At 40.9% G+C, this 27,544-nt stretch overlaps 1 protein-coding gene across 10 annotated transcripts in view; it reads right to left on the bottom strand.

The window, feature by feature from the left end:
• SYNJ1 (synaptojanin 1) overlaps positions 1–27,544 on the bottom strand; it is a 107,566-nt gene that overhangs the window by 7,043 nt on the left and 72,979 nt on the right. For 6 of the 10 annotated variants that reach the window (XM_073362090.2, XM_073362098.2, XM_073362156.2 and 3 more), the window contains exons 26-31: positions 26,981–27,019; positions 18,798–18,845; positions 17,030–17,068; positions 16,860–16,930; positions 8,870–8,978; positions 7,247–7,470 (exon numbers count right to left, since the gene is read on the bottom strand). In XM_073362090.2, the coding sequence (XP_073218191.1) occupies positions 7,247–7,470; positions 8,870–8,978; positions 16,860–16,930; positions 17,030–17,068; positions 18,798–18,845; positions 26,981–27,019 (530 nt within the window). The remainder of the gene's footprint in view (positions 1–7,246; positions 7,471–8,869; positions 8,979–16,859; positions 16,931–17,029; positions 17,069–18,797; positions 18,846–26,980; positions 27,020–27,544) is intronic. The other 4 variants (XM_073362128.2, XM_073362137.2, XM_073362107.2 and 1 more) reach the window with 3 other exon arrangements.

Below are 27,544 nucleotides of genomic sequence, written 5' to 3'. Positions count from 1 at the left end.
TACTTGGAAGCGAAGTCCCTAATTGCCAACATTGATCTTTAGTATTTTATAGCTTAGGGAAGAATTTCAGCCTTCTGTGCATACACAGTGTACTGCAAATGTGCTTTTAATTTTTTTTAAAATAAATGTTTAAAAAGAGAGGGTTACTCACCTTGTGCAGTAACTGAGGTTCTTCTTGATGGTTGTCCCTGTGGGTGCTCCACTTTAGGTGTCTTGGTGCCCTGCGCTTCTTGTTGGAGACTTTTGGTAGCAGTGCCCAGGTTGGCCGTGCTCACGCTGCTCCGAGCAGCTACCCCAGGCGCGCAGCCAACAGCCACCCAGTTCCTTCTCTACCCACAGAGGATCGAGTTGAAACTCCAAACCAGAGGGGAGGAGGGTGGGTAGTAGAGCACCCACAGGGACAATCATCTCGAAGAACCTCAATTACTGCACAAGGTGAGTAACCTTTTCTTCTTCGAAGTGTGTTCCACTTTAGGTGACTGAAGATCAGTGCCCCTTGGTGGAGAGGAGGGGCTTCGGAGCCTATGTATGTACAGTGGAGAGCACCGATAGACTGAAGTGAGCATCTGTAGCTGACTGCTGTTCCAGGGCATAATGTTTGGTGAAAGTATGGGGCAATGCTCAGGTAGCTGCTTTACAAATATCAGTGATGGATACATGTTTGAGAAAGGCTATGGATGTGGACATAGCTCTAGTGGAATGTGTGCGAAGTCCAGAAGGAGCTTTCAAATTGTAATTTTGGTAACATCACTTGATACAATTAAAGATCCATTTAGAAAGTCTCTGTTTGGAAATGGTTTGGCCTCTTGATCGTTCTGTTGTGGATACGAATAGCCTGGATGATTTTCTGAATGTTTTTGTTCTCTCTACATAGAACACAAGCACTCTGTGGACGTCTAGCATGTAAAGGAATGCCTCCCTGTTGCTGGCGTGTGGCTTGGGGAAGAATACAGCTAAGTAAATGGGTTTGTTGAGATGGAAGAGAGAGGCAACCTTGGGTATGAATTTAGTGTGTGAGCATAGGATTACTTGGTCCTTGAGGAATGTGGTATAAGGTGGCTGAGCCATTAGGGCACCCAACTCTCCCACCCTTCATACTGATGTGATAGCTACTAAAAAGGCGACCTTCATGGATAAGTGTAGGAACGAGCAGGTCACTAGCGGTTCAAAGGGCTTGCCCATGGGGGCACGGAGAACCAGGCTGAGGTCCCACATAGGTGGTCGGGTCCCTTAATGTAGGATAAGTGTTCTCAATAAAAGGGCTTAGTGAGTGGATGGGTGAAAATGGGGAGTCCATCTACCTTGTTGTGAAAGGTGGTGATGGCTGATAAGTGCACTCTGAGTGAGCTAGTCGAGAGGCCTGATTTGAGTGTCAATATGTACTCAAGGATAGTGGGTAACGGGGCAGATTGTGGAATGATTTGCTTGTCTCAGCACCAAATGGAGCATCTTTTCCACTTGTGTGCATATGTTTCTCATGTGGAGTGATATCGGTTGTTAAGTAGAATGTCTTGGACCTCCTTGGAGCAGTTTGTTTTGAGTTCTGTCATCCATTGATTAGCCATGCCTTGAGACGAAGTGTTGGAATGTTAGGGTGATGCAGGCATCCTGCATCCTGTGTCAGTAGGTGAGGCAGGAGGGGAAGGATTCATGATCTGACAGACATCTGGGTCAGGTAAGAGAACTATGTTTGTCCAGGCCATGTTGGTGTAATCAAGATGACCCTGGATTTGTCTGGTCTGATCTTGTGTAGGATACGACTCAACACGGAGATCGGGGGTAAGGCGTACAGGAGTGGGGCTTCCCATTTGAGGAGGAAGGTGTCTCAGAGAGAGTTATGTCCCAGTCCTGCTTGGAGGCAGTATTGTGGGAATTTGGCATTGTGGGTCGTGGAGAAGAGGTCTATTGAGGGGAATCCCCATTGTCGGAATATAGTTTGCAGAATTTGTGGGTCCAGTTCCCACTTGTGCATCTGTGAGAAGTTCCTGCTGTGGTCATCTGCTGTGGCATTCTGGTTTCCAGGTAGGTAGGATGCTGTGATGTCTACGTTGTTGAAAATGCACCATTGCCAGAGGTGGACTGCTTCTGTGCAGAAAAGATAAGAGAGGGCCCCTCCTTGGCGATTTATATAAAACAGTCACCAAGTTGTCCATGAGAATCTGGACAGTTTTGTTGTGGATCGGGGGAGAAAGTGATGATAGGCATTTCGAACTGGTCAGAGCTCCAGTATATTTATGTGGAGATGTGACTCCTGTAGGGACCACCGGCCTGGATGGTGTTGTGGGCCAAGTGTGACCCCATCCTACCAGAGAGGCATCCGTGGTGATAGTGACTGATGGGGTTTACTTTTGGAAGGGAACGCCTGAGCGGACATTTGTTTGTTTTGTCCACCATGCGAGCAAGTCTTTCACTCTCCTGGACATTGTAAGCCATCTGTTGATCAAATGTCTGTGAGGAATGTATACAGTGCATTGCCAGGTTTGTAGACTTCTCATATGCAGGCTGGCATGTTTCACGACAAACGTCGTAGCCGACATGTGTCCTAGAAGTTGTAGGCATGTTCTGGCGGACGTTTGTGGACTGTGTCTTACTATTGTGATTAGGTTTGTTAAGGCAAGAAACCATTGTTGGGGTAGCCATGCTGATGCCGTGACACAGTTGAGGTATACCCCTATAAAGTCCAGTTGTTGGGTTGGGGTCAGGGTGGATTTCTGTAGGTTGATTTGTCACCCTAAGTTTGTAAATAGGGTTAGAGTGGCGTGAACTGCCTCGTCATAAGTCGGTGCTTTTAACAGGCAGTCGTCTACATCGGGGAATATGGTCACAACCTGCGTGTGAAGATGTGCTGCTGCCACAGCCAGTACTTTGGAAAAAACCCTTGGGAGCCGTAGATAGGCCAAAGGGAAGTACTTTGTATTGATAGTGTAGGTTGCCAAGAGTGAATCGTAAGAGTCTCCTGTGCGTGGGGTGGATATTGACGTGAAAATAAGCATCCTGCAGGCCGAGGGCTGAGAGCCAATCTCCTTTCTCTAATGCTGGAACTATGGTTGCTAGGGTTACCATCTTGAAGTGCTGTGTTCTCACAAACTTGTTTAGTTTGTGTCGGTGCAGAATGGGCCTCCATTCACCTGTTTTCTTCGGAGTGAGAAAGTAATGCAAGTAGAACCCCCGAGCCCTGTGGAACCAGTACCGGTTCAGCACAGCACCTAATTGCAGGAGATGGTGTATTTCCTGCTGTAAGAGGTGCTTGTGAGATCGGTCCCTGAAGAGGAACGGGGGTGGGTAGATGGAACGGAAAGAAAGGGGATGGAATAGCTCAGTGGTTTGAGCATTGGCCTGCTAAACCCAGGGTTGTGAGTTCAATCCTTGAGGGGGCCATTTAGGGATCTGGGGCAAAAATTGGGGATTGGTCCTGCTTTGAGCAGGGGGCTGGACTAGATGACCTCCTGAGTTCCCTTCCAACCCTAACCTTCTATGATTCTATGAATAGCCCTTCTGTATAATCTCCAGAACCCACTTGTCTGTAATGATGATTCTCCAGACTGGGTAAAAGAATGTAAGGCAGTCCCCAAATGGGCTGGGGATTAGAGGTGACTCTGGGATTGGAGAATATGGGGCTATCGTGTCCTTGACCAACACTTCAAAACAATTGCCTAGAAGTGGATGGCTGAGACGTAGACGACTGGTCCCGCGTCTGACGGTGTCTCGTTGGGCGCTGCTTGCAGAATTGATCATAATGTTGTTGAGGCTGAGTGTATGGGTCAGGACGGAATCGCTGGTTGTAGAATCTGCTGATTCTCTTTTTGTTCACAGTGATATAGATACCAAGCATCTGTAATGTTGTACGAGGGTCCTTCAGGGTGTGTAAGGAGATGTCCGTGCTCTGCAAACAATTTTTGCCCCTCAAAAGTAAGTCTTCTACTGTCGCCTGGACCACCTTGGGGAAGCCACAGAGATGGAGCCATGAAGCCCTCCACATGACAACAGATGTGGTGATGGAGCGAACCGCCATGTCAGCAGAATCTAGAGAAGGCTGCAAGGCAGTTCTGGCGATGAGGAAGCCTTTTGCTATATCGGCTTTATATAGTTATTTTTTGTCAGATGGGATGTGCTCAATAAAAGATGACATCTAAGAAAAAATGTGTGTGTACTTAACCAGTAATGCAGAGTAGTTTGCTATGCGAAACTGGAGGGTCACTGATGAATTGCCTTTCTTGCCGAAGAAGTCTAGGCATTTCCAATCTTTATCATAGGGTTGGTTTTGGTTTGATATTGCTTCCCCCCTTGATTAACTGCCTCTACCACCAATGAGTTTGAAGTAGGGTGGGTAAACAAGAACTCAGCTCCTTTAGCCGGCATGTAGTACTTCTTGTCAGATCGCTTACACGAAGGTGGGGCTGTGGCTGGAGTCTGTCCTACAGTTTTTGCTGGGTCCATGATGGCAGCATTAATGGGTAGTGCTAACTTGGCTGACTGAGAAGCTTGCAATATATCTGTCAGCTTGTGTTGAGTCTCTGGTAACTCAGCCAGTGGGATGTCTAATGAATCTGCTACTTTTTTAAATAAATCCTGAGAGTATTTAAAGTCATCTCCCAACGTGGGTGTGTGTGTGGCATTATTGTGTCGGCCGGAGACGAAGTGAGGATTTGAGTAGGTGGGAGGGGAACATCCTCTGGCCTGTCTGCAGATTCCTCAACTTCCTCCTCCAGCAGTTCTGGGGAAGCTGGAGCAGATGGCAGACACGATTGCTGTGTCCTGGATCTGGATGGACTGGATGGCTGGGTTTTTTGGGTTCTGTATAATGCCCAGGGGTTCCAGTATGCTCACTGCGGCAGGAAGGCCATGGGAGGGGGCACCCATTGTGGGGGTTGCCTATCCACGCCCTGTGGCTGAGCAGGTCCAGGTTTAGGAGAGGAGTGGTGAGATGTGTCCACTCCTGTCTCCACTTCCTCCTCTTCATCACTGGAGAGAGGAGGGGCCAAGCCAGCAGGTATAATGATGACACTTAGCGCCGATCTGGCCGGGGTGCCATCGGTGCCAAAGAGTAGAGTTCCCGGGGTGAAAGCAGTAAGGAGGTCTGCAGGGCTGACAAACTGCTGCAGTACCAGGATACTCAGTGCCGACAGCGCAGGCAAGCTCAGGCTAGGAACCAGTGTTGTCGGTGCCGCAGACCTGTCATATTGTATTGGTGCAGCAGGTGGCGCCTTAGCGCTGCTCTGTGGCTGAGGTTTCTGTTCCCTTCACACTGAGCTATAAGGCTTAGTTTTGCCGCTGCAAGAGTGAGACCGCACAGGGTCTTTCACTCCTCGGAGCGGACGATGCCATTGCCTCATGGCCTGGCGCTCTGGGTGCCATTGGTACCGTGGCAGTTTTTGCAGTCATGGATTGCCTTTTAATTTTTTTTTTTTTTTTTTAAAAGGGGAATTCTGGTGTGGTGAGGAGTGAGAGGCATTTTTGTGGCTTTGCTAGGACCAGGGTCCTTAGCAGCCATTTTTGAAAAGGACCCCATATCTGAGGCAGCTGCAGGTGACGACTGGAGAGGTGGTGTCCTGGACTCAGGGTCAGAGGCAGGTCAGAGGGATCCCTCCATCATTAAAAGTTTGAATTGGAAGTCCCTGGCCTTTCTTGTCCGTGCTGTGAGTTTCTTGCAGTGGGGACTCTTTACCTATCTGGCTTTAAGATTAAACTTAATAAGTTTATGGAGGAGATAGTATGATGGGATAGCATGATTTTGGCAATTAATTGATCTTTAACTATTCATGATAAATAGGCCCAATGGCCTGTGATGGGATGTTAGATGGGGTGGGACCTGAGTTACTACAGAGAATTCTTTCCTGGGTATCTGGCTGGTGAATCCTGCCTATATGCTCAGGGTTCAGCTGATCGCCATATTTGGGGTTGGAAGGAATTTTCCTCCAGGGCAGATTGGAAGAGGCCCTGGGGGTTTTTCACCTTCCTCTGTAGCATGGGGCATGGGTCACTTGCTGGAGGATTCTCTGCTCCTCGAAGTCTTTAAACCACAATTTGAGGACTTCAATAGCTCAGACATAGGTGAGAGGTTTTTCGCAGGAGTGGGTGGGTGAGATTCTGTGGCCTGCGTTGTGCAGGTCAGACTAGATGATCATAAAGGTGCCTTCTGACCTTAATATCTGTGAATCTATGAATCTATGAGTAAAGTCTCTCTCTCCCAGGCAACGGACACACTGCAAGTGGCCATCTGTCACTGGTATTGAGAGTCTGCATGTCAGACAGCACTTGAAACCTGGCGAGCCAGGCATGTCCGAGGCTAGCTGAATACAGAATGGGAATAGTCCCAGTCTAATTCCTCTTCAGGAACTATCAGCCTGAGGCGGGGAGAAAAACAGAGAGGTTTTCTTTTTTTTTAAATGGGAAACGAAAGAAAAATGAAGGGAGATTAACAACGAGGGAAATTAAACTGAGAAAAGGGCAGAGAATAAAAGCAATATGAAAGTAGATAAGGGTGCGGCCAACCAGGGCACTGCTACCAAAAGTCTCCAACTAGAAGTGCAGGGTGCCACAATATCTAAAGTGGAGCACCCATAGGGACAGTCCTCGAAGAATTATTGCTTTTCTTAAACAAAGGGTTTGTTTTTAAATTATACTTTAGCTAGTACACAGAACAGAGCATTCAATGTTACTGAATTAAAATGTCAAATTATTTTGGAGTATTGTATATTTTAATGAACACCATGAATTAAACAGAATAAATGTACTTTAGTTAAAATTAGGACTCAGCTTTCCCACCTTGAAATGAATTAGCTCCAGTATGAAGCTCCAAGTATTTCTGTGCAAGATTTAGAGAGATCTCTTAAGAAAAAGTATCTATTAAGTTGCCCAGTCTGTAAGGTACACATTTGTGTTATTGTGAAATGTATTCAATTTTGGAAAACATTTTTTCATATAAAGGTACAAGATTACAATTCTATTGTTACATGACAAGATGTAAGAACACGTAATTTATATTTTAGGTAACTATCAAAATGAAAAATTCTCAAGAAATTAAAAAAATAATATTCAGGGTTTACATTTTCAGTATACAAGGACAATATAGAATCACCTAAGTGTTATCTTACTGCTGTGCTGTTATCCTGCTGTGCTTAGGTATCAGAAGTTTAATCATTAATGGTACTTTTTTTTTGTTCTGGGGCTTTTCTGTGATCTGTGATGTTAAGTCAAGGTAGGCTGTGTTAAGGCACAACACTAAAATATTCAGTTGTACACTTACTTGCTGTTGTGAAGTAACCGATTCTGAAGGCAAGCTGTGGGATGACCTACTCCGAGGAGGTGGTTGCGGTGGTGCTTCCAGATTCTGTGGAGAAGTTGTCTGAGATGTATGCATCATCATAGGCATAAGAGGCTCCTGCATTTTTTGAACAGATGGTGGCTGAATGGTGGGTTGAAGAGGAACTACGGCCTGAGGTTTAAGTGGTTCAGGAAGCAAAGGTGACACTACAAATACATTTACAATGCATTTTATTAGAAATATATTCTGGATGTTTTCTCCATAAAAATGATTAATAAAATAGATATCTAGATAACTAAGGTAAAACATAAAATGTATTTTGAAAGTCACTGTTGTACAGATGTACACTCTGAACAATACATATTTAAGACAGTTTTATCAGTCAGTTTAGGATGGAGGTTGAAGGTGGTCCCATTGAAAGTCAATTGGTCGTGTGCTCCTAATCACTTAGGTGCTTTTGAATATCCCAAGATAACACTAGTGGTGCAGCTATTAGGAGCACCAGGCTACCACAACACACAATGTGTTACATATTCCTCTTGGCACATTAAAAGTTACTTGTGAAATACATCTAAGGTAGGAGGTAGTACTATTTCCAGGGCAAAATGAGGCAGCACACTTCTTAAGTATTTTCCCTCTAAAAGCACATTACACTTGAGGCACCATGATCTACACTGGCTGCTAGTTTATTTCTAAGTGCAGTTTAAGGCATTAGCTGCTGACTTAGATTATTCCATGCATTATGAGTAAGGCTAAGTTTTAGTCATGGATATTTTTAGTAAAAGTCATGGACAGTGAACAAAAATTCACAGCCCCTGTGACCTGTCCATGACATTTACTAAAAAATACCCATGATTAAAAATTGGGGTGGGGGTGGTGGACAACGGCCTTCCTGGGGGCCCCACGGGAGCTGGGGGAGGGTGGCGCGCAACCTGGGACTCCTGCACCCCAGAAGTGGTGACATTTCCCTTGCTCAGCTCCGTCCTAGACGAAGGCATGGCCAGGAAGCTCTGCACACTGCTTCCACCTGCAGGCACCACCCCCGCAGCTCCCATTGGCCCTGGTTCCCGGCCAACAGGAGCTGTGAAGCCAGTGCTCTGGGCGGAGGCAGTGCATGGAGTTGCCTGGCCATCTAGGATGGAGCTGAGTGAGGGGATGTCACTGCTTCCAGAGAGCCCCCCAGGTAAGTGCTGCCCAGAGCCCTCCTCACCTTGTCCCATGCCCCTTCCCCCCCAACTCTGCTTCTGGGGAAGGGGGACACCGGGGCCCAAGACTGCTCCAGCGGCGGCCGGTGTGACTTGCGCAGGGGCTGCCTGAGTTGCCTTTGAGCCAGGCGCACTGGCTGCTGCAGAAATCATGGAGGTCATGGAAAGTCACATAATCCGTGACCTTCGTGACAAACTCACAGCCTTAATTATGAGGAATGGCCATACATTATTACATGAAAGAATCGTCTTGTTTCACAGAAAACTAATGGCTTTTTCAGTTGGAAGCAAATCAAAGGTAAGGGTGGGACAGGTTTGGATAGGGTAAATAAGGCAGCCAACCTAGATTTGCCATTAAACAGTAGATTACATTTCCTTTTCTTCTAAAGTATAGCATTACCTCTTGGCGGTTCAGCTGGCTTGGTTTGGGTTTCAAGTGTTGGCCTCCCCACAGACGGACGGACATGGCTTTGTGGTGCACTAATAACTCCAGCTCGGGGTGGAACAGTCTGAAATAATAATTGGTAAAAATAAAATACTTTAGCTATACTTCTGGAACTAACGTGATCTCCTGCTGAATGACTGATGATTTTTTTTGTATTGCAGCCATGCCAAGGGCCCCCAGTCATAGACCAGAAGCTCTACTGTTCTCAGAACTGTACAAACACGTAACAAAAAGACAGTCTTTTACCCAGAGAAGTGGGAGTCACATAGGTGGCTTAAAACCTTTGTTCTTCTGTCTCAAGAAATATATGTTCATGTCATTCTGAAAGTAGTAATAGTTTTGTCAGAATTGGTAAATTGCTAATAAAAATTTGGTGGAGTTGAAAACCACTCAGAGGTCATTTCTAAACAGAAGCAAAGGAGTACTGCAGGATGGGAAATGAAGAATCACCATTTTCCGGAATCAGAGATACTCTGGGATAGAAAAGACCTAACAAGCAATCATTGTAAACCATTTATACAGCACTATAAAAGTTTACCAAGCCCTTTACAAACCCCAGTAATAATGCATTCCATGCCCCGAAGACCTGTGATGTGCAGTGCAGAAAATGTTATGCTTGACCTGGGATTTATTCTTTAGAACCCATTTTTGCAAATCTTACATGTAGGTACAGTGTCTCCAGGAAGGATGGGGACATTCTGCCTAACCAAAGAGTGCCAGTAAATATGTAGGCTATTGGATATCCTTTTTTGATGAACTTGTAGAGCAGAGCATTAAAGGAGAAATATGAAACTATTCCAAAGAGGAATTTAATTTGAAAGAACACACATGCCTATAAACTGCATGTGGTGTGAGTCATGCTACCAAGAATGGATACCAGAAGAAAACGAATGATCACATAAAGCAAATGTTTTCTGTCCCCAGTTTATCCATTGTTGCCAATCCTCCTGTGAGATTTAACAACAGTGAGAATGACCCAGGGACGTTTTTGGAAAAACTTATACACATAATTCCTCATACAAACTGTGTCTTTAAAAAAAGAAGAAGAAGATATCACCCTTGATCTAGCCTAATACATTTACTAGATTTAGAAGACAATGTTTAATGGCCCTGGTCCAGTATACCTGGGTTAAGTCCATCTGACTTTTAAATGCTTTAAGCCACCAAGCATCAAAAAATAAAAAACACGTATAGTTTTCTTCCTTTTGACTGCCAAGTGGCAAAAAAACAAAACAACAACAAAAACCCAAAACCCACACCCAAAAAACCCAAGGTAGTTTTTAGAAACAAGTTTTGTTAGAATAAAACTCATCCCAAGAAACATGCCCACTTCTTTTCCTTTGGATGTTTAGGAACTGGATATTTAGGATGATATTCCAAGATCTATAAAAGAAGTTGTTTTCCTTAGGAAACCTATATAGGCTCCTCTGAATCGGAACAGAATAGAAATAAAGGCTGAAGCCGTCCTTAAAACCACACAGTATTCGTGAAATAAGCAATAATAGGACATTGTGGCTGTCTCTAATTCTGTAAGTCTTATAGCAGAAATAACTGCTGCCAGAAAGGCCGTGTAAATCAAGGAAAATAAGGAAATTGAGCTCTGAGATTTGAATGATTAATGGGTTAGGGCTCTAAGAACCAACTAGTTTTGGACTGAAGTTCAGATGGTGGTCTTTAAGAAATCCATCACATACAGATAGGAAGTGATGAGATTTGGTTTGTTTTACTGAATTATGCCAGCAATTGCCAAGATGTGGACCTTCCAGGAATTGGCCTTTAGCCCCAAATTTAATTCTTTTTGAAAAAGTGGTACAAAATGTTAATTTTGATCTGATTTATTCCATTTCCTGGAATAGGAACTATTGGTGGAATCTTTGCTGGGTGCCAGCCAGTTTTAACAACTTCTTTGGAGTATCCCTTTTTGGTTAGTAATGGCAACAGTCTCATGTCAGCGCCAGAAAAGGGACAGGAAAAGATTTCTCCCATGGCTCAAATTGTTTCTGTTTCCTCAGAAATGGAAACAGCCAGTTTAACACTTCTGATGGAACAATGAAGGCCAGATTGTTGAAAAATTACCTCAAGATCCTTGCACTAGTCAGGTCTGGGGCAGCAGGAAGGTTGTTTCAGTAGTAGTTGTCCAGGAAAAACAACAACTGAAGATTTAAAATAACCTCTGCTTTCTCTTGGCAGGGTCTTTGCTTTCTCACTAGCTAATGTGGTATGAAGGGCATCCACAATGAGGTATCTACATTTCTGGTTTTGTGGAGGATAGATGACTCAGATTCAACTTTATGATTAGCAAGGACTTTGCCTCAATGGTTTCTCCCCAACACATCTTCCTTCTGGTCAGTAGCTAGGCCAGATTTTCCTAGATGCGATAGCTGATGGATGCCTTCATCAAGTAGTTGCTGAACTGACTAGAGGGGATGCCATTTTAGATTCGGTTTTGGTGAGTAGCGAGGACCTCATAGAAGAAATGCTTGTAGGGGACAATCTTGGTTCAAGTGATCATGAGCTAATTCAGTTCAAACTGAAGGGAAGGATTAACAAAAATAAATCTGCAACTAGGGTTTTTGATTTTAAAAGGGCTGACTTTCAAAAATTAAGGAAATTAGTTAGGAAAGTGGATTGGACTGAAGAACTTATGGATCTAAAGGTAGAGGAGGCCTGGGATTACTTTAAATCAAAACTGCAGAAGCTATCGGAAGCCTGCATCCCGAGAAAGGGGAAAAAATTCATAGGCAGGAGTTGTAGACCAAGCTGGATGACCAAACATCTCAGAGAGGTGATTAAGAAAAAGCAGAAAGCATACAGGGAGTGGAAGATGGGAGGGATCAGCAAAGAAAGCTACCTTATTGAGGTCAGAACATGTAGGGATAAAGTGAGACAGGCTAAAAATCAAGTAGAGTTGGACCTTGCAAAGGGAATTAAAACCAATAGTAAAAGGTTCTATAGCTATATAAATAAGAAGAAAACAAAGAAAGAAGAACTGGGACCGCTAAACACTGAGGATGGAGTGGAGGTTAAGGATAATCTAGGCATGGCCCAATATCCTAAACAAATACTTTGCCTCAGTCTTTAATAAGGCTAATGAGGATCTTCGGGATAATGGTAGCATGACAAATGGGAATGAGGATATGGAGGTAGATATTACCATATCTGAGGTAGAAGCGAAACTCAAACAGCTTAATGGGACTAAATTAGGGGGCCCAGATAATCTTCATCCAAGAATATTAAAGGAATTGGCACCCGAAATTGCAAGCCCATTAGCAAGAATTTTTAATGAATCTGTAAACTCAGGAGTTGTACCGTATGATTGGAGAATTGCTAACATAGTTCCTATTTTTAAGAAAGGGAAAAAACGTGATCCAGGTAACTACAGGCCTGTTAGTTTGACATCTGTAGTATGCAAAGTCTTGGAAAAAATTTTGAAGGAGAAAGTAGTTAAGGACATTGAAGTCAATGGTAAATGGGACAAAATACAACATGGTTTAACAAAAGGTAGATCGTGCCAAACCAACCTGATCTCTTCCTTTGAGAAAGTAACAGATTTTTTAGACAAAGGAAACGCAGTGGATCTAATTTACCTAGATTTCAGTAAGGCGTTTGATACCATACCACATGAGGAATTATTAGTTAAATTGGAAAAGATGGGGATCAATATGAAAACTGAAAGGTGGATAAGGAATTGGTTAAAGGGGAAACTACAACAGGTCCTACTGAAAGGTGAACTGTCAGGCTGGAGGGAGGTTACCAGTGGAGTTCCTCAAGGATCAGTTTTGGGACCAATCTTATTTAATCTTTTTATTACTGACCTCGGCACAAAAAGTGGGAGTGTGCTAATAAAGTTTGCGGATGATACAAAGCTGGGAGGCATTGTCAATTTAGAGAAGGACCGGGATATCATACAGGAAGATCTGGATTACCGTGTAATCTGGAGTAATAGTAATAGGATGAAATTTAATAGTGAGAAGTGTAAGGTTATGCATTTACGGATTAATAACAAGAATTTTAGTTATAAGCTGGGGACGCATCAATTAGAAGTAATGGAGGAGGAGAAGGACCTTGGAGTATTGGTTGATCACAGGATGACTATGAGCCGCCAATGTGATATGGCCGTGAAAAAAGCTAATGCGGTCTTGGGATGCATCAGGAGAGGTATTTCCAGTAGAGATAAGGAGGTGAGACCTCACCTGGAGTACTGTATGCAGTTCTGGTCTCCCACGTTTAAGAAGGATGAATTCAAACTGGAACAGTTACAGAGAAGGGCTACTAGGACGATCCGAGGAATGGAAAACCTGTCTTATGACAGGAGACTCAAGGAGCTTGGCTTGTTTAGCCTAACTAAAAGAAGGTTGAGGGGAGATATGATTGCTCTCTATAAATAGATCAGAGGGATAAATACCGGAGAGGGAGAGGAATTATTTAAGCTCAGTACCAATGTGGACACAAGAACAAATGGATATAAACTGGTCATTGGGAAGTTTAGACTTGAAATTAGACGAAGGTTTCTAACCATCAGAGGAGTGTAGTTTTAGAATGGCCTTCCAAGGGAAGCAGTGGGGGCAAAAGATCTATCTGGCTTTAAGATTAAACTTGTTAAGTTTATGGAGGAGATGGTATGATGGGATAACATGATTTTGGTAATTAATTGATCTTTAAATATTCATGGTAATTAGGCCTAATGGCCTGTGATGGGATGTTAGATGAGTTACCCAGGAAAGAATTTTCTGTAGTATCTGGCTGGTGAATCTTACCCATATGCTCAGGGTTCAGCTGATCGCCATATTTGGTGTCAGGATGGAATTTTCCTCCAGGGCAGATTGGAAGAGGTCCTGGAGGTTTTTCGCTTTCCTCTGTAGCATGGGGCACAGGTCACTTGCTGGAGGATTCTCTGCTCCTCGAAGTCTTTAAACCACGATTTGAGGACTTCAATAGCTCAGACATAGGTGAGGTTTTTCAGGAGTTGGTGGGTGAGATTCTGTGGCCTGCGTTGTGCAGGAGGTCAGACTAGAGGATCATAATGGTCCCTTCTGACCTTAGTATCTATGAATCTATGTGGATTGAAGAGATCTCAGAACTGATTATCTCCTGCCTAGGACATGGGGATCTAACCTAAGTGCTGACTTGGTGGTAGGCTATTGAGTTCTTGTGCTGTATTGATAATGGAAGAAAACTTTGGAGTTATTTGCAGCAAAGGCAAAAATTCCCTTCAGTACCTCTTAAGAGGAGATCTATGCAGGCTAAGGTCATGTCTACACAGTAGGGTAATGTGCACTAGAGGGGTGTGATTTCTAAAGTGCATTAACATATTAAACCTTAATTGTTCCATGTAAACTCTGCAGGTATGCACTAATAGTTCTCTAGCGCTCTTTAACATAGTGCTGTTTCAAAGAATACTACCTAAAAATTCCCTAGTGCGCACCAGTAGTCTATGTGGACCAATTAATGCATAACATGTGAGAGTGCTTTAGAAGTCACACTCCCACAGCGTGCATTGTCCTACCATGCAGACATGCCCTAAGCAATTTCTCAGGACTGTTAGCCTTGGCCTCTGTCTTGTCAGTCATTTTGGGGGCCTATCCAAGGAGGAGCACTGCTGAGGTACCTTAGAGAAGGGAGACAACATTCTCTAATAGACAGCGAAAGCCCAAGGAATCAATTTAGACATGTAAGTACATTTTCAATTTTGCTGCCTTTCGTTTTGTTTAGATAAAGTGCTGTAAGTATCCAAGAATCTAAGGAGACAGAGCTTAACTCCAAAGCCAAAAAGTGATTGGTCTGGATCTGCCTCCCTCCTCATCAGTTCACTAGGAAATAGAATGTATTGGCAGACACCGATACAGAAAAAAACATCTTAACCCCCGTTTATCTCCAAGCATTTTGTAAACGGCTCTTTTGGTGGAATTCCCTACAACTTCCTATAGAAGACCAAAATATAGCCTAAGTGATTTTTATTTTCAAAAATATTTCTTTATATCTAGCCTAAATTCCCTTTAACAAGTTCATTCCATAACTTCTTTCTTTCACAAACTGATGGACACTTAATGCCTCAAACGCACACAAAAATATTCTATCTAGAATATGCTACTGCAGTTTATTTTCCTCTGAAACTGCTATTGTTGTGATTGCAGTGAGGAACAAACAGAAGGAGCAGAGATCTCCTAAGCAACAGAGCTCCCATTTTTCATGCAAATGTCCTAATAAATACAAGCCTTCCGCAACCCAGTAAATACTATATAGGTTCTTCCTAGGATATTTTGCAAAGTATTGTGAGACGCATCAGCAAAGCTTTAAACAATTATTTCCAATATTTGTAGACAGCTATCACCTCTTAGCAGTCTTTTTAACAAAATGTATATGTTGTGGCAAGGCATCTCCTTTGCCTTGTTGGGCTCAGCATCTTCCCCCTTTGTCAGGGTGGGGTGGTTGTGGTGGAAGGACCTGGAGTAAATCAGTTTCACGAAGGAGAGGTTTTATTCTTCACTTGGGTATTCCCCCCCCCAATATTTACAAGGTAGGCTTCAGAGTAGGCCATGGGAGTAGTACTCTTCAGCCAAACCAAAGAAAAATTCACACTAGAACAAGGGAATACCTTTTCCTGTCCCCTCTCTGGGATGTTGCCTTGTGATGCTAGTGCCAGTTCTTCCCCAAACAGACAGTTAGCTAGCTTGCTTGCTGGGAGGAGAGACGCTTTCCACCCAGGAGAAGCCTTTTCTCCCTGCTGCAGATCGTGTCTCATCTCTTCACGTCTTTCTCACCAGAAGAAGGGATTTTAAAGGTCACAGGCAGCCCTTAACTGGACTCAGGCATCCCTAGTTGACCTGAGGTAGCCTCTTTTCAGCTCATGGAGAAAAGAGCTTTTACCATTCTAGTACGGATTCCACCACTCTTACCGCTGTGCAGTCTGACTTTGCCACAATATCTAAAGCCTTTTAATTTTTCCCCATAGGCAACTCTTGGAAAAAGTATTTGCCAGCTCACTGCTGGTGAATGGGACAGAGCAGTCAAGTCCCTCTCACAGTTAGGTGGCTTCTGGGGCAGGTGTGAAGAAATGAAGAATTTGCAAGTATTCATTTTCCCTTCTAGGAGCCAGAGATGCGGGTTGCTTCAAATTTATCTGAAACCTACCACCAGCTATGGGCTGAGCTTCACCCTTGAATGTCAGTTGTTGCTCCAACAACAATTTTTCACATCAGCCTTTGGTTAGCAAGTTTAGTCCTTTGACTACTAGCTCTCAAGCTTTCCTGCTCATAGGTCATTCCATCCAATTTTGATCATATTTATTGCGCTTTGTTGACCCTCTATTTTTTTTTTATTTCTTACTTGTAGAGAAGTAACTGAACTACTGAAAACTGTATGCAGTATTTCCATTTGGTCACACTAACACTGCACAAAGAGGAACAAAAGGCTACTGTTCATTCAACCAAGGCCTTCACAGTAATACAAAGATCCCAGGCAAAGTGTTAAGATTGATTAAAATCAAGGTACAACCACCATTATACATCAATTAATTGTAGACTTCAGAATGCACATAAGCCCTGATAAATCCTATCCTTCCAAATCATCTCATTTTAAACAAGAGTATAAAACATACAAAATAACTATAAAGTGTCTGATTCTGCTTCACACATTGTGTCGTTATTTAAAAGTGGCCATAAAATGCAATCACTCTTATTTGATAAAGTTTTACATATACTTTGCATGTGTAAATTACTATATAAAGGTCCAAAGCAATACACAGTCAGCTCAAAATCTTTATTGGTGTATTTACAGTCTGAACACAGTAGGAATATGATTTAAGATTTTGTCTCCTCACACAACTTGTAAGATATCGACTCAATTTTACACATCTCTCGTCCATACCACCATTCATAAGAAAACCTCTCAACTAATACAGTGTAAAAACTTCAAAAGGAAAATTCTTTAAAGTTTGAATGCCTACCGGTCTGGCTGCACTATATCCAACAGTTCCTGTGCTTGTGAATCCAGCTGAAGGTGGAGGCTGACTACGAACTGTAACAAAGCCATTAGAGACCATTGATTTAGGACATATTTCTAAGTTGGCATTTTCTGTAATATAATTAATGCAAAACAAACAGTTATCTGTATTACCTAAATTATCTTTTCTTTGTGTTCCAGGGCTTTTTTGAACTTTGAAGCATGAAGAAAAATCAGTCACAAAAGAGATTTTCATTGACAGATCAGGTGCAAACTGATATTATGCAATAACGGTATGTTATAACAGAAATGGGAACAATAGGATTGTATTAGTGATGAAAAAACCTGTGTGTGTGAGATCTCTTTTTGCAGATATTGCCTATGTTATTGATATTAGGGTTAAGACTGCCTCTGTTAGAGGGAAGTTGCTGTACTGTATAACATATTATGCAGCAACTCTGGCAGCTATGTCTTCAAAAAGGATGAGTTTCAGGAACAGTATCTGATTCAAAAACATGGTCTCAAAGTCTGTCTGTAGCTGTACATTGTTCAGTGAGTTAAAGAACTTATGTACAGATTCCTGGATCTAACCTCCTCCTCTTATTGGACACAACATTTTGACAATGAGGTCAACATTTGAATGATGATTCTGATTATCAGCCTTGAATGCTGCACTTAAACTATGAAGTGCAAAATATGTTAAAAAAAAATTTACTTCCAGTTGACACCCACCCACCCCTACCTCTGAATTCCGGAAGGGAGAGAGGCTCACTAGTGACAGATCTACTGCCTATTAATCATGAAGATCCCAGTTAGAATGTCAGCTGTGGTAACTTGAAGGATTCCCAATAATGGGTGTGTCTAATCTCAAAACAGACAGCTCTTAATTGGTTAAATTTGCTCTAATTGGCAGATAAATTCTGCTCTCAAAGGCTATGTCTACACTAGCACTTAAGCTGTACCAACAGATGCTGCTCAGGGGTTTGGGGAAAAATAACCCTCTGAACTTCGTAAGTTACACTGACAGAAGCGCCAGTGTGGACAGCACTACGTTGCTGGGAGACATGCTACCGCCACTGTTGGGGGTGGTTTAATTATGTGGACAGGAAGCTCTCTCCCATCAGCACAGAGCGGCTACACAGGAGATCTTACAGCAGCACAGCTGCAGCGGTACAGCTATGGCGCTGTAAGCTTTCTTGTGTTGACACGGCCTTCAGGTATGTCGACGTTAGAGCTGGAAGGTACAACTTCCAGTTTGAGTAGACATGCCCATGCTAACTCATGCAAGCTAAAGATTGAGCGTAGCCATGACGGCACAAGCAGGGGAGGGGCTAGCTGTCCCGAGTAGGGTCCCATTCGAGACAACGGGCATGTACTCAGGGTAGTTAGCCCCTCCCACTGTGGCAATACTTATTTTCAGTGTGTTAAAATATTTTAGTGGAAATTACTACCTTGAAAGTTCATATGACATTCAGTTCTTTGTTTAAAAGAAAAAAAACCAAACTTGCTAGAGCCCTGCTTTAGTCAGATAAAATATTCTTTATTCCTAAGTCTTCTGCCTAGAACAGATACATATAAGCACCTATTTAAAAGATTTCACCTTAATCCACCCCCACACACATACACACACCCTTCTGAATTATTTTAAACAATTCTGAGATTACATCTTGAAAGTTTTCAGTACCATGGTTTAATTTTTTCACTTAATCTTTCATAAGTGAATTTTGACTCACAACATAAAAGTTGCAAGCAACCAACAAATGCAAGTAATTAAATAGAAGACAGTCTGGAAAAATATACTATAGAAGGATAAAAGTTTAGGAGTTACACAACAAATTGATGGACTTAAACAGCAAGAATGTCTTTAAGCAGTGAGGACACTAATGTCATTCATATATTAATTTAAAGATTCATTTCTACCACACAAAAATCATTATGTTACCTTCCATTTCTCTCCTTGCTACCCCAGGACTGGGAGGAGCTCCAAGACCTTTTCAGAGAAAGAAGAGAAGCTGTATATTGCATAAGGATAAGCAGCAGACTGAAAAAAGGCAGAAACGTACAGGACATAACATACAAAAGAGCTTTCATATTTAAGGAACTTTTAAATGGCCTAACCATACTGCACTCTTACCACTTGCAGCAGCACAAGAAAGTCACACTAACTGGTAATAACTCAACAATTCAGTTAATATATAGAAATATTACATGGCTTCAGTTTAACATTTTTGTTAAAAGAGAATTTAAATTTCTGCTATATTCACGGCCTAAAAATTTTGTTAAGGCACTATTAAAGTTGACTGGCAGCGCCTTGCACTCTTCCAAAATATCTTAATTATATTATGCTGCTATAGTTATGTGGGAGTAATTATACCGTAATAAAGTCACTTTTACTCTGGAATAAAGTGTCCACACAGGGGGTTAGTTCTGCCAGTCAATTTCTCTATGTAGATGACTAAAGTACATGTGATATTTTACCAGGTATAGGGTGTTCTTCAAAACTGTATTATTTCATTCATTTGTATGCACACCAACTGCCCTTCGCTGTATTAGGGGCAGCTATATTTTGTAGTAGATTCCCACAGTTCACACTAAAATATGAGGAGAGGTGTGGCTGTGCCCAAAGGCATGAGGAACTCTTGTTTCTCTTCTGAGTTATTTGGATTGTGAAAATAGTAGTCTGGTGGCACACAACACTGCACTACAAGACAGACCCAAGTGCAGGTGATGTTCCAGAGGTAATCCTTAGGATATGGATCAAGGGATGGTTACATCTGGGACCTGTAGAGTGATTTGTGCAGAGTAAATATTATATTATTACCACCTAGCTCTTATATAGTCCCTTTCATTAGTAGATGTCAGTGGTCAAGTGGAGGACAGGCAGAGCCAGCTAGTCTTCACTAAGACTGCGTTAAATTCAACTTTTGCCTTAGTGAAGACACACACTGATGGTTTCTCCTCTGTACCCATATGCTGTATTCCCAGAGTGTTCCATAGCATCTGAAAGGACAGATGCTACAAAAGTCTGCGAGGAGCAGGTTGGAGACTCACTCAAAGTGGGCATTGTTAACGTTGTGGGTGGGACTGGTGTGTAACTTAATCCTGTATTTCCTGGTTTTCAGAGGTTTAAGTATAGGTGCACTCAGTATTCTGGAAGGGGAAAGGGCACTGCTACCAACCATAATTCTGTGTTAAGGAAGTGAATTTCCCTTAGTTTTTTGAGAAAGGTGTGGTAGAGAGGAGGGCATGATTGGGGAGCAAAAGAAGGCTTTCTGGGAACACCTGAGTGCCATGCAGCTACCAATTCTGTTCTTCCCCTATCCCCTCCTCGCCTTCAGCAAGGGAGCGAGGAAGGCAGTAACTGATGGGCTGTGAACACATCTACCATTTGGAGGCAGAAAGGAGAAGTGGAGGAAAGCCCCAGACTCCATACTCAACTTCAGGGGCTAGTGCAGGAGGAAGGGACTCTGCACTCTGCAGAGGCGTGAACTGACTTGTTCATTTACTTGTGTTCTCCTCCCCCTTCTCCCAATGTTTACCTCCACTCCTAGTGTGGAATACAAGTTTTCAAAACAATCTCACTGTGCATGTGAGTTTTAGAGCAATCTGAATTAAAATCAGCTCCCTGTGGGAGGTTGAATTTGAGAAATCTTTGGACTAAATAACTCCAAATGTACAGCAAGTACACCCCTGACTCTGTGGTGGCATACCAATAGACACATGGATTTTAAAACACTGAAAATTAAAAGATCATAATATGGGGAACCATATATTGGGAACCCCTGGATCAGACGACTCCAACTCCACCACTAATGCTACCCTTGATGTTAATAATTAAGGTTACACCAGGATTTCTATTTTAACAGTGGTGAAAAAGCTCTTAAAAAAATCGGTCTTTTGGGTTAAAGTATCACTTTTCACTTTTATTGTAGTTTGTGCACCTCTTTATTTTTTTTTATAGCAGTGTGGAGGAAAATACCATTTGACATTTGTTTTGACTGTCTTAAAGAGAGCCTTATGACTGAAATTCTTCTAGTCTCTCACATTTCCTTCACAGCCCTGTTTCCAAGGAACACCACCACTTTAATTATTACTGATAGAATGTTGAAATTTGTGGGTTTATTTTTCACAACAAACAAATTACCGTTTTGATTAAGGACAGTATCCTGGTGCCACATTAGTCAATGTCCACTTTCCACTAGTCCTTAAGAAGAGGGTTTTTGGGGTTTCTTTAAGCTTGTTTAAGTTTGTTTCCTAACATTTTAAAAACATATTTTGTCTAGTGTCAAAATTACTCTCCCCATCTTTCTCTCTTCCAGTTACCAGACTGGCTGCCCCCAAAATTCCTTCATTATATATTTGCCCCCAGTGTGAGCCTATTAGCATAGCAGCAGTCCCAACACTCTGGAAATAGCATTGAGAGCGCTAGTATCCTAGCACAGCAACAGCGGATACAGCCAAATTATGGAAGTGCCAGTCCCTAGTCTATAGTTAAGGCTGAGTTAAGTTCTCTCTTAAAAGTGTAGCCACTTGGTTATATATGAAGAATTCAGTATATCCTCTCCAAATTACAGCACTTACTCTTGAGTACTGAATGAATTTTCTGAGACTTAAAGTAAATCTGTTAATTAGTTTGAGTGAAAATTTAAAAAAAGTGTTCCTTTCAGAAATTCAGCACCCTATGTCAAAGTTTTTTGGTTATTTTTTAATGGTCTTTTTTGCCATTTTTCTTCATTACTGAAAATTTCTTCAGTAAAGGATGCAGAATTTTGTTTTTTGTTTTAAACAGAATTCCACAAAGAATTACCTATTTTCAAAATGATTGCCATATCCTAATGCATCCAGACAACCTTAACTCTGCTCCATAGACACATCAGAAGGGGAAAAAGTTAAAAAATGGAATGGGTCTTTGAAATCTATTTAACCTAATCTAGGAGTACAAACATTATGCACTGATCTTAACTGTCTGGTTATTTCATGACATCATCACAGGGTGGAGTAAAGGTTGTGTGGGTATATAAAACTGTGCTTCTCCATACCTTAATGTGTTTGTATTTCTTTTAAGATAAACCTTAACTCTGAATTTCCTGGTTTTATAATATTTGTTTTTGGGATAATGGCAACGTCCCTGTAATGTATTCACTGTACATTACTGGTACATACCCTCAAACTTAACTCCATCTTAACAATAGTTTTTAAACTGACAAAGACAACTTTTAGCCCTTTATACTGTTAAACAGAAATATTCTCTGTACAGAACTTGGTATTGCTAATGGAAAAAAATATTATACAATGGTGACAAGTCACAATCATTAACTTTCTTCATATTCTGTAAGATATTACTTGATGTGTTTCTAAATCATAAATATGTAAGGCACTACAAAATATGCTAACTGAACCCTGAACTCCAAAGATTTGAAAGCTAATTTTATTTATTAAATTATTATTATAAGGTACTCAATGACAATCATAGCTTGAACCTCCAGGCAAAAGCATTATTCATTTGCAAATATCTAAAAGCTGAAGACCAAAAAAAACCCTTGAGTTCTAGCCTACTCCTAATAAAGATGCGAGACATAATTACACTGTGGGAAAGCTTAGAGTCCCAATAGGAGTCTTCAAAGCATACAGGGGCACAAGGAGGAGTGCCACAGACCCTGAAGAGGTAAAGTGCCTGAGATAAAAGGTTAAAAAAACAACATTATTATGGGCAAAACTATCACATAAGGTGTCTATGTTTAAAATTATGTTAAGGATTCAACTTACATGCATACCAGTACCTCAATTTATAATTAGAGAGGACATGAAAGCGATCCTTAACTCGTGTCAGTGTATGTGTTGCATGGATCTATGAACGATATTTATTGTATACCATGTGCTGCAATATTTTTTACAGTATGTAGTACCACCTACACCATGCATTATAAATATAGATCAGATCCAAACAACTCACACTCTAAATAAGATGAAAGAAACAACATGAGACACAGGACAACAGTTCAAGGAGAGGTGTCACAGGATTGGACCATGATGGAAGAAAGGAGGAATTGCTTGAAGAACGGGCTTTATGAAGGATTGGAAGGAAGATACAGAGGATGTCTATTCCAAGTGTATGGAGCAGCAAGGCAGAAGGCATGAAGCTGTGCGTGGGAAGTAGAGAAGGGATGAGTAAGGTAGAAAGAATGGGATGAATGTATGGCCAGGATGAGAAATGAAAGACGGCATGACAATTTTATTTACTAGTTACATATGAATAAAATAATAATTTGCAATGCTCATTGAGTGACACTAGTTTTTTCACAGTTTAAGCTGGAGCTAGGATAGACAGGATTCTGTCATTGTACAGAAAAATACTTGGCAATGACATATGATACAAGCGAACCATATAATAATATGCAGAAAGTGCAACACGTATTAGCTGCTTTCTAAAATTGTAATTATTTTAAACTAAAACCAGAATGGTTCATCTTAAACTACAGATTACCAAATGAGAGCAAAACTGGATTTTGACAGCTTGATTGATGCACCAAACACTCTTTCTTATACCTATCTAAACTTGAGAAATTGAGTGAAAGGATTTATGTTCTACAATGTTCTACCTTAAAATATACATTTAGAGATAAATGTGAATAATAGATCTGTAAACACACACACACACACAAAAGTTGTGTGTGCATGTATAAATTATAGCCATGTGATGAATTGCACAGCCAATGCAATTTTAATATGCCTTTAGCCACCTCCCACCTGTTCAATAATCCATTCCCCCATTATTTATTCTAACATTCCAAATCCAGGAAAAGTTTCAAACAGCTGCCATTTAAAAAAAATAAAATCAAAAAAATCAAAATTGCCACAGAAATGTTTCCTCATCCTCCCCCCTCAAATGTATTTAAGTGCTACGTATATCTATGGCTCAATACAATAAAAATACGAGTTGTTAACTTATGTACTGTGTACAACATTTATCCTGTTTTGTAAGACTCACCAAAAGTCTGTAGTTTTACTTTTCTGGAACATGTGCTTTCTTGCAAGCAGATACATGTTAACTTTAACTCTCACTCAAGAATCTCTTGTGGAAGTAACAAGGGAAATTTGAAAATGAGTATGACACACAGTATGTTCACACATATATGAATATCCAGAATTATCTTCCAATTCAGCTATTTTATATCTGAAGTTCTGAAATCAAATTTATTTAGGAATACTTATGTATACATAGCCATCTTCATAAGAACATAAGAATGGTCATAATATGTCAGACCAATAGTCCATCTAGCCCAGTATCCTGTCTTCCAACAGTGGCCAGTATCAGATGCTTCAGAGGGAATGAACAGAACAATTATCAGGTGATCCATCCCTGTCATCCAATCCCAACTTCCGGTAGTCAGAGGGTAGCGACACGCAGAGCACAGGGTTGCGTCCCTGACCATCCTGCCTATTAGCCCTGATGGATCTATTCCCCCGTGAACGCGTCTAATTCTTTTCTGAAACCAGTTATATTTTTGGCCCTCACAACATCCCCTGGCAATGAGTTCCAAAGGGTTGAATGTGCCTTGTGTGAAGAAGTATTTTCTTTTGTTTGTTTCAAACCTGCTGCCAATTCATTTCATTGGGTGACCCCTGGTTCCTGTGTTATGTGAAGGGGTAAATAACACTTCCTTATTCGCTTCCTCCACACCATGATTTTATAGACCTCTTATCATATCCCCCCTTTGTCGTCTCTTTTCTAAGTTGAACTGTTCCAGTCTTTTTAATCTCTCCTCATATGGAAGCTCATATGGATGCGCTTCTCTGTACCTTTTCCAACTCTAATATATCTTTTTTTTCAGATGGGGTGACCAAAATTACACACAGTATTCAAAGTTGTGGGTGTACCATAGATTTATGTAGTGGAATTTTGATGTTTGCAGTCTTATCTCCTTCCTAATGATTCCCAACATTCTGTTCGCTTTTTTGACTGCTGCTGCACATTGAGCGGATGTTTTCAGAGTACTATCCAAAACGACTCCAAGATCTCTTTCTTTAGTGGTAACAGCTAATTTAGACCTCATCATTTTATATGTATAGTTGGGATTATGTTTTTCAATGTGCATTACTTTGTATTTATCTATACTGAATTCCATCTACCATTTTGTTGGCCCAGTCACCCTGGTTATAGTGAGCTTCCTTTGTAATTTTTCACAGTCTGCTTTGGACCTAACTATCTTGAGTAATTTTGTACCATCTGGAAACTTTGCTACCTCACCGTTTACCTGTTTTTCAGGATCATTTATAAATATATTGAACAGCACTTGTCCCAATACAGAGTCTTGGGGGACCCCGCTATTTACCTCTCTGCACTGTGAAAGTTGACTATTTATTCCTACCCTTTGTTTCCTATCTTTTAACCAGTTACAGATCCATGAGAGGACCTTCCTTTTTATCCCAGGATTGCTTACTTTGCTTAAGAGCCTTAGATGAGGGACCTTGTCAAAGGCTTTCCGAAAGTTCAAGTATACTAAATCCACTGGATCGTCCTTATCCACACGCTTTTTGACACCCTCAAAGAATTTTAATAGATTGGTGAGGCACGATTTCCATTTACAAAAGCCATGTTGACTTTTCCCCAACATATCGTGTTCATTTAGGTGTCTGATATTTCTGTTCTTTACCAAAGTTTCCACCAATTTACTTGGTACTGAAGTTAGGCTTACTGACATGTAACTGCCAGGATTACCTCTGGAGCCTTTTTTAAAAATTGGCATTACATAAGCTATCCTCCAGTCATCTGGTACAGGGGCTGATTTAAACAACAGGTTACATACCACAGTTAGTAGCTTTGCAATTTCATATTTTAGTTCCTTCAGAGCTCTTGGGTGAATACCATCTGGTCCTGGTGACTTATTACTGTTTAATTTATCCATTTGTACCAAAACCTCGTCTATTGACGTCTCAATCTGGGACAGTTCCCTTTTTGTTACCAAAAAAGAATGGCTCAGGTGTGGGAATCTCCCTCACATCCTCTGCAGTGAAGACCAATGCAAAGAATTAATTTAGCTTCTCTGCAACGGCTTTGCTACCTTAAGTGCTCCTTTAGCACCTTGATCATCCAGTGGCCTCACCGATCGCTTGGCAGGCCTGCATCTGATCTACTTAAAAATATTTTGCTGTTAGTTTGTGTGTCTTTTGCTAGTTGCTCTTCAAATTCTTTTTTAGCCTGCCTAATTATATTTTTACACTTGACTTTCAAGAGTTTATACTCCTTTCTATTTTCCTCAGTAAGATGTGACTTCCAAATTTTAAAAGATTTCTCTCACTCTCTCTGCCTCTTTCAGTCAGTTATTTAGCTATGGTGCCTTTTTTTGGCCCTCGTACTTTCCCCTCCCCCCCCCTTTCTCATTTGGGGTATACATTTAGTTTGAGCCTCTATAATGTTTTGGTTTTTTTTTTTAGTTTTCATGCAATTTGCATGCATTTCACTCTTGTAACTGTTTCTTTTAATTTCCATTTAACTTTGTTTTTTACAGTAAATTTTTTCAAATAATATAAAAGTAAATAATTTTCTCTACTGGTTTTTCTACCTTAAACCACAAAAAGAAGGTATTGTGGATGAACTAGTCTTAATCTGTGAAATGTTACTACCTGCCTGCATGACTATCAGTTGACCACAATCCTCCTTTTTACAACGTTCCTCATGGAGAAAAAAAAAGCTAGTCTGAAGTTAAGACAGCTTTTATTTTTTTAAAAGTGTGTTTTGCATATTGACTAAGTTTAAATTATGAAGATCAGGACCAGTTTTAACTGACAGGACTATGGCATGTCAATAACTGTTGAAAAATATTGTCATGCTCCTTATTTACTCATCAAGTAGTAGTAGCTGCTGTCCAGAACTTACTGCCCACTAAGATTAAACTGTAATTCTAGAGAGAAGATAGAGTTTATGGGCTCTCAGAAAAAAAGATATATTGCTTTTTAAAGGAATTCTTTTTTGAAGTAACTGAATATATGCCACAACACATCATCAACTTCTGCCTTTGGGAAGCATCAGATTAAATATTCTCAGGATAAATATACTGTTATATTAATAGCCATAGAAGTTGTGCTATTTATTAGTCATGTTTGAAAACCAAATTAAATTATTACCTCCAAATTCTTTTCTAGCAGGTGCAGGACTCCTACCCCCTTATAGTATAAGAAATGTACGCAGCATTAAAGAAAAAGCATCAGTATAAAAAAAGGGGAGAAAAAAGAATAAGAAAGTTACAAGCATCAAGAGTCACTTTGGTTAGTTGTTACATGGCTCATATATGGTCTCTCAACATCCAGTTTCTCTTAATGCTCTACTGCTTACACTTCCAATTTATCTAAATATACTTTTCCCTAAAGTGATTAGCTTTACCATATTAAACATACATATGCAATCTGTACTTACTCAAAAGTTAACAGGAATATCATTAACATCTGAATTAAATTAGTAAAATCAAAAGATTAAGAACTAGTTCTTAAGAAACATTAAAATGCCGTAGATAATGAAAATGTTAAATACAAACATCCATAGGAAGACGATATTCCTAACTCAAAAAAATTAGCACAATTGTGTATTAAAAAGTAATCATAAAAAGTAGCTGTGATATGTAAAATCTAGTCAAAAAATTCAATTTTTAAAATTAGTTAAATGGATCGAATACATTTTGTAAAGAAAAAGTC

The sequence above is a fragment of the Lepidochelys kempii genome, chromosome 1 (assembly GCF_965140285.1).
Source record: "Lepidochelys kempii isolate rLepKem1 chromosome 1, rLepKem1.hap1, whole genome shotgun sequence".
Taxonomy (NCBI): domain Eukaryota; kingdom Metazoa; phylum Chordata; order Testudines; family Cheloniidae; genus Lepidochelys; species Lepidochelys kempii.
Note: the sequence above shows the minus strand (reverse complement) of the source record. Positions and strands in the feature narration are given on the sequence as shown.